This window comes from Ovis aries, chromosome X (genome assembly GCF_016772045.2).
Source record: "Ovis aries strain OAR_USU_Benz2616 breed Rambouillet chromosome X, ARS-UI_Ramb_v3.0, whole genome shotgun sequence".
NCBI lineage: Eukaryota > Metazoa > Chordata > Mammalia > Artiodactyla > Bovidae > Ovis > Ovis aries.
This window is the reverse complement of record NC_056080.1, coordinates 128,837,788-128,843,805: the sequence shown is the minus strand read 5'-3', so window position 1 is coordinate 128,843,805 and position 6,018 is coordinate 128,837,788. Positions and strand designations below refer to the sequence as shown.

Here is a 6,018-nt window from a genome sequence, read left to right as displayed (position 1 = left end):
CTCAGGACTACTTCTGATACTGGGATCACTGATATGTTGTTGTCAGTTTTAGAGCACACTGATAAAGTGAACTCTCTACAAAGAAGAGCACGAAGCTGGGGTATGTACTGAAGGCAATACGTCTATTGGTCTGAACCGGTCACTTCCCAGCAACAGCAAGACAGAGATTCAAAAGAAAGTGATACTCATATGGATATCCAAGCAAGATAGTAAGTGACCAGTCACCATGGCTGACATGTACCAACCACTGAACAACAAAACCTTGCAGTTAAATATGTCATTCTTCTCTCCAACTTGCCAGAGTGAAAAATGATTGGATCAGGTTAATGTTTGAGCAGTCTTTATTATAGCTCTGGTATCATTTGGGGAAATGTAGAGAAGACTTTCCAAGCCTATATGGACCACTTTTTTTCTTTCCACTTCCCCACAGTGCTCCCTATGCCATTCCATCCCATCACTGGAGGAGTAGTTTTCAGAGAAAAGACCAAATGCATGTTAACATGGAGACAAAGCAAAAACCTCTGGAGAGAACAATGAAAACAAATAGACAGGATGAGACCTTGGGGAGCTGGTTCAAGATTATCGTGAGTATCCTGGCTAAATGAACCTAATATGTAGAAGATGACAGAGTCGTGTTGGATTTGTATAGAGATGCTGGAAACTTTTCTGGGGCAGTGGTGTTGGTAATCTGTTTTGTGACTACTAGGAGGTATCTTCTTAGATTATCTAAGGGCGGGTTCAGAGAAGCGGTATGAAGGAAACAGACTGACTGCAAGGAGGAGCATGGGAGAGGTTGACTAACAGCAAAGGAGGAAACCTAGTGCCGTGGAGGTGGAGCACTTCACACCAGATCACGCAGTTTGGCTTGAGCTGGGTGTGGGAGGAGGTTGAGTCTCTGGGGTCCATGTTAGAGTGACAGGCCAGGTGTACCTCGTGTGGATCTCGTGGAACTTTATAAAAGGAAGTACATGTGAAACATATTAAGTCAGTTTTGTTTCAGGAAGAGTATTTGAATGCAAAGAAAGTGTATAGAGAAAATCCTTGTCTCATACCAAAGTTAGTGATAACAGATACTGTCTTAAGGAATTATTTAAACCCTGAGAAATGGTCCTAAAGCAAGACACAGTCGGGTCTTACCTTAATGTTGGATTCCATTGTATCCATCCTCTTTCCCATTTGTTCTCTGATTCCTAGATTCCCTTTGGTATAAAATATGATGAGAAGTGGCTGATGAATTTGATTCAGAAGAAGTGCAGTGTCCCCTTTACTGCAGTTGAAGTAAGACAGGACATGGAGATGATGAGAAAGTGGGGTAGATTGCGGGCCCAGAGAAATGGCACTGGTCTCGTATTCTGCTTCTGCTGTCACTCTCCCTACAGTTTCACTATGAGAAAATGCAGGCCCAGTTCTTTGTTGAGAACGCCAACGTTGCCTGTGCATTGAAGAATGTCAACGGCCAGATTTTCAATGAGGATAATGAAAAGGTGTGTGTCAAGGGCTAAGGGCAAGAGGGCAGGAGAGTGGCATGGTCTTGCTTGATCCCATGCACAGATTTCCTGGAGCTTACCCAGCCCCTCTTGTGTTCTCTACAGATATCTATCTTTGTTGAGCCCTGTGATGCACCCCAGTCTGTGCAGAAGGCACTGACAGCTGAAAAGTTGGAGCAGATAAAGGTAATGCAGACTCAACACAAGCTGTGCCCTCATAGCCAGACCCACCTCTGCCGCCCATTCACCCTCAAACTCAAGCTCGCTGGACCCCATCCCTAACTCTGCAGCTTACCATGAATAAACCGTATGATGCCTGCCAGCAAGCTCTTGACATCCGGAGACTCCGCTTTGGCCGTGGTGTGGCTACAGTAGTAACTGCAGGGCAGGTGAGGGTAGAGGGTCTGTCTGGGTAGAGCACTCGGAGATGGTATCATGGGGAGGGCTTGGTGCTGGAGGTGCTCCAGCTGGGACCCTCTCGCCTGTGTTTCCCTCCTGGTTTCCTGGAGACTTGACACCATGTGATATTGGAATATCATGGAACCGTAGAAATAGTGTGGCTGCTTTCCCACATGTCCATCCAGGGATCAGGCCCATGGTGAGGACCTAGGCCCAATGTTGGGACCAATGGTGAGGGAAGGAGACATCAGGTAGAAGAGGCAGATGTGTCTCAGGTATTCCCTTTGGAGTCCTCACTCTGTTGCCTCATCATAGCTTTCATCTTTGTACTTGAGCAACAAGAAACCCTACTTGGTGCGTGGCCTGTCCACCATTATGGAGATTGCTTCTGCCATCAAGAAGTTGAATCTGTCCAACACTGAGGTGAGGTGGGGCACCCAGATCCTCCTTTGAAAGGAATGTGGGAGGCCTTATGGGTGGTGACAGACAAAGGCAGGTGGATTTGTAGGGAAAGGAAGGGTGTGGGTGCAGAGCCATCTGGTCCATGTGGGTGTTCCTTGTAATTCTAGGTGAACATTGCAGGGGAGATGGACAAGGGTCATCAGCTGGAACCAGAAGGGATGAGTGCAGACAGAAATGCCGTGTGCACCACCTTCCGTGATAAGTCAGCCAACATGAGGTCTTCCTCTGCCTTGTCTCTTCACCCTGTGTCTCGCTCATCTCTCCCCTCCTCCCTCCACTCCCTTTCTCTCTTTCTTCCCCTCCCTACCTCCTGAGCCCCAGCTCAGTCACCTCCCTGCCATAGCACCTGGTCATCCCTGAGGTGTGTCCTGACTTGACAGCATGCTGGACTCCAAGTGAGGTAGCAAAGCCCTGGGCTCCCATCCTCCCATATCTTCTTTTCTCTACAGCCTTCACTGGGGCCTGAAGGAAGGAAGGGATAGAGGGGAGTAAGGCCTGCAGACTGGGTTTGAAGTGCTGGTCCCTGTGGCACTGCAGAAGGGAGTCAGAACAGTCTGGCTGGGAGCTCCCCAGGGGAAAGGAGATGGAGGAGGGGGTTTGAGGAAGGGTTGGAGGGGACAGTCTCCCTCCTGGTCCGTCCATAGACTGGTGACCAGGGCCCTTGAACGCTAGGATACTGGGGTGTGAGGGCGCTGTGATTACTGTAAGTGACTTGCTCCCACCAGGAGGGTCACGTCCAGAGTTTCACTGACATTTTTCTTTTGTCTTGATTTTGGCAGCACCCTCCTGGAGTTGTTCCCCAGGTTACTAAGCTTGGTAAGTGCATTCCTTGATCAGACTCCTCTAACTAGCACTGACAGTGCCCTCAAACTACTTGGAAACCGGTTAGGACCTGTTCCGTTTCCGTTTTTTAGCCTGACCCTTAAATGTCCTGGGGGTGGGGGCTGTCCCATTCTCTGTGGGAACCTGAAAAGGCTCTGGATCTTCAGCCATGTTCTCCACAGGCTTCGGGGACCCATGGTGATGACAGGACATGCAGTCCTGCCTCCGGCGTTTCCGGGGACACTTTCTTCCCTGACCTCTGAGCCCCTCCCCATCCTGTTCCCTGATCATCCAGCACCACATCCTAGACTGCACTGCTGACTTCCTCTTCCCTCCCCTAGGATGGCCAGGAGACACCCTCAGGTTCTAAGTGTGCTATGGAAGCCCCCAAGTGCTTACCAATGTGCAAGGTGAGCACAGAGGATCCAGCAGGGTTCTAGGTGGTATGTGAGGAGGTGTCAGCCCTGGTCCTGAGGACTGCTTTGATTCTAGGGAAGCTTCTTTGGATCTGAAGAGTTGAAGAGTCTAATCCTGCAATTCCTGCAGCAGTAAGTACTCCTGAGAATCTGAGCAAGGGGAGCCCAAGGACAGGGGAGGCCACCAAAGCTCCAGACTACACAGATAGATTGTCTTCACTGCTCCCCCTCAGGTATTACTTGATCCATGACTATGGGAACCGCCAGGGACTTCTGGGTGCTTATCATGAGGAGGCCTGCTTCTCCCTGACCATTCCATTCCAACCCGAGGACCCAGCCCTGTGAGTATCACAGCCCAGAATCCTTCCCCAGGCCATGTGGTTCCCCAGCAGATGCAGGCCAGCTCCTGCTGACACCTGTGCTGGCCAGACCACCACCCACTGTTCCTCTGTGTCTCCTAGAAGCAGCATGTGTGCGTACTTCTTGGACAACAGGAATATGAAGACGCTCAAGGACCCCAGTGAGTGTGTGGTGGGAAGATTGGGCCGAAAAGGGTGGTAAGGGGGCCAATCATAGGGTCCATGGCATGGCAGACACGACCTTTGCTTTCTTCCCCTCCCCCACAGATCTGCGTGTCAAGCTGCTGAAACACACAAAACATGACATTATGCATGCCCTCTGTGCGTTGCCCAAAACTCAGCATGACTTCAGCTCCTTTGTGGTGGACATGTGTTTCCAGACGGTGAGCACCTGTTCCTCCCTTGGTGGTGGGGCAGGGGGGGCGGGGGGGGCAGAGCAGGAAGCCACATCGTAGGGAAGATGTTCAGGGGTGGCTGAGTAACTAGGTTCGTCTCTCTCAGGAAAAGATGCTCTGCTTCTCTGTCAACGGGGTGTTCAAAGAAGGTATGTGTAGATCCTTCCCCCCAACATGGATCCCCTCCACCAGAACCCTTCCAGTTTCCCTCCAGTCCACTCCTCTTCACTCCCCTTTCCTCTCCTCCCCTCCCCTCCAGCCCTCAAGTCTTCCCACAGTTCAGGTTTGAACTGCATCTGTGCCTGCCCTTTCTAGCCTGGGCATTGGTGATATAAGATGTCCAGTTTGGTGGCTTCCATCCCAGATCCTTCCATTGAGAACTTGGGCCATTATAGTTTCCTCATTTGCAAAATGGAGTCATAATGTCCACCTCTTGGGCAGGTGTGAAAAATGCATCACATGAACTTGTGAGGCTGTTGTCATAGGGACATGTCATTGGGAGCAGACGGCTCCTACAGTTGCCCTCCCTATTCCCAACACCCTGGCTCCCCAAGTGAACAACTGTCCCCTCAGCCTAAGTATCAAGTCAGACCCTGACTGGGGAATGGCATGGGAGCCTGTAAATTATGTGGGGGCTGTAAGGGGTACTCTTACTGTTTGTTGTTGAAGTGGAAGGAATGTCTCCTGGCTGTGTGCGTGCCTTCACCCGGACCTTCATTGCTACCCCTGCCAGCTCTTCCAGGTGAGAGCTGTGTTGTGGGCAGAAATCCCCATCCAGCCTGGGCTCAGGGTCCTGGGCATGTGGATGCAGACCTTAGGTTTACTCAGTATTGTGGAAAGTCAGCAGGGAAGCCAAGGAGCAGTCTAGCCTAGTGGTTAGGAAGAGTATGGGCTCTGGAATTGCCATATAGGCTCTCTCCTTGACTCAACACTCACTGTGTGACCTTGGTCAAGTCATATGACCTGTCTGTGACTCAGTGTTGTCTTCTGAAAATGGGGGTCAGACTGTACACTCTTCTACTGTAGTATTACTGGGCTATTGTTCAGGGTAATTGTAAAGTTGTCCCTGGGTTGGGGATCAGCCTATCCACTGAGTGAAGCTGGTAGACAATCTCTTCGAAGGTGGGCTCTATGCAAGGGGCAGAGGAACAGTCAAGGAGCCTGGGGACAGACACAGGAGGGGGATGGAAGGAATCTGGTTGCTGACTGGCAGTGGGAGCAGTCAGGATTGGGGGTGTGGGTTGTCCATCCATCAGTTGTCCAAATATGCATTCCCCCCACCTCAGTCTTTGTATAGTGAATGACAAGCTGTTTGTGAGCGAAGCCAGTCCCAGTGAGGCTCAGCATCTGCATTCTCCATCCCAGTACCTACACTCACCTCCAGTTCCATGCACACCCTCTCCCAGGAGCAACAGGAAATGGAGCAGGCTTTCTTCATCACGTCTGGGATGAAACTTGAGTAGCCTCAGAAGTAAGTGCTAGGTGTGCATGGGGACAGAAAGGAGCTGGCAGGAGTAGAGGAGCTAATAAGTGGATATTGCAGATAACTGTTTTTGCTTCTTTACTTTACTCATTAATTCCCTGCACATGTCATTCTCAATACATATTAATTTACCTAGTTGTTTTGAATAGGTGTGCATTACTTTTCTGAACTCCATGAACCTTAGTCTTTTATTGA

General features: G+C 50.2%; 1 protein-coding gene across 1 annotated transcript; it reads left to right on the top strand.

The window, feature by feature from the left end:
- The first annotated feature begins 33 nt into the window (after positions 1-33).
- On the top strand, positions 34-5,792 carry LOC101116890 (nuclear RNA export factor 3-like). The gene is given in 17 exon segments (XM_027963493.2): positions 34-209; positions 431-584; positions 1,195-1,278; positions 1,380-1,484; positions 1,593-1,672; positions 1,986-2,085; positions 2,202-2,309; positions 2,456-2,565; positions 3,128-3,164; positions 3,512-3,580; positions 3,663-3,718; positions 3,820-3,927; positions 4,048-4,106; positions 4,213-4,328; positions 4,447-4,489; positions 5,010-5,082; positions 5,627-5,792. Coding segments are annotated over 17 exon segments (1,644 nt in total).
- Positions 5,793-6,018: the final 226 nt, after the last annotated feature.